Raw genomic sequence first — 524 nt, forward strand, 5'->3', positions numbered from 1 at the left:
TGGTGGTCTCAGAGGGGCTTTTCCAACCTTAATAATTCCATGACTATAATAATAATAATAATCATAATCATAATTCCGGGAAGCTCCACACCCTTCACCTTTACCTTTTCACCTGGTTAACTGTGTGAATTGAGTGGAACTCACCTGGAATGACTCCAAGGCTCCTGTTAAGAAGGAAAAAAACTCCCAATAAAAACTATTCCCTCCCCAAAGCTGGGATTTGACGTTCCTGCCCCGGGAATTCCGGATCTCTCCGAGCAGAACCACCGGGCTCTTTTCTTCCTCCTTGGCTTGAGCTCCTTTTTCTCCCCAAATTTCAGGGCAAGAAGGTTCCAGGAGGGCCCCAGATGCTGCAGCTGAGCTTGGATGGGAAGAGGTTGTACGTGACCAACTCCCTGTACAGCGGCTGGGACAGGCAGTTCTACCCCGAGCTGCTCCGGTGAGGCTCAATTAGGAACCAATTAACCAGGCAATTAATTAACCACACAACCCCTTTAACCAGGCAATTAACCACACAACCCCTT

At 48.1% G+C, this 524-nt stretch overlaps 1 protein-coding gene across 1 annotated transcript in view; it reads left to right on the forward strand.

Annotated features, from left to right (window-relative positions):
• Positions 1-524, forward strand: part of SELENBP1 (selenium binding protein 1) — an 11,365-nt gene that overhangs the window by 9,983 nt on the left and 858 nt on the right. The window contains exon 11 of the mRNA XM_027709189.1: positions 321-439. Coding sequence (XP_027564990.1) covers positions 321-439 — 119 coding nt within the window. The remainder of the gene's footprint in view (positions 1-320; positions 440-524) is intronic.

This window comes from Neopelma chrysocephalum, unplaced genomic scaffold (genome assembly GCF_003984885.1).
Source record: "Neopelma chrysocephalum unplaced genomic scaffold, ASM398488v2 Primary Assembly neopelma1_96701, whole genome shotgun sequence".
Lineage (NCBI taxonomy): Eukaryota > Metazoa > Chordata > Aves > Passeriformes > Pipridae > Neopelma > Neopelma chrysocephalum.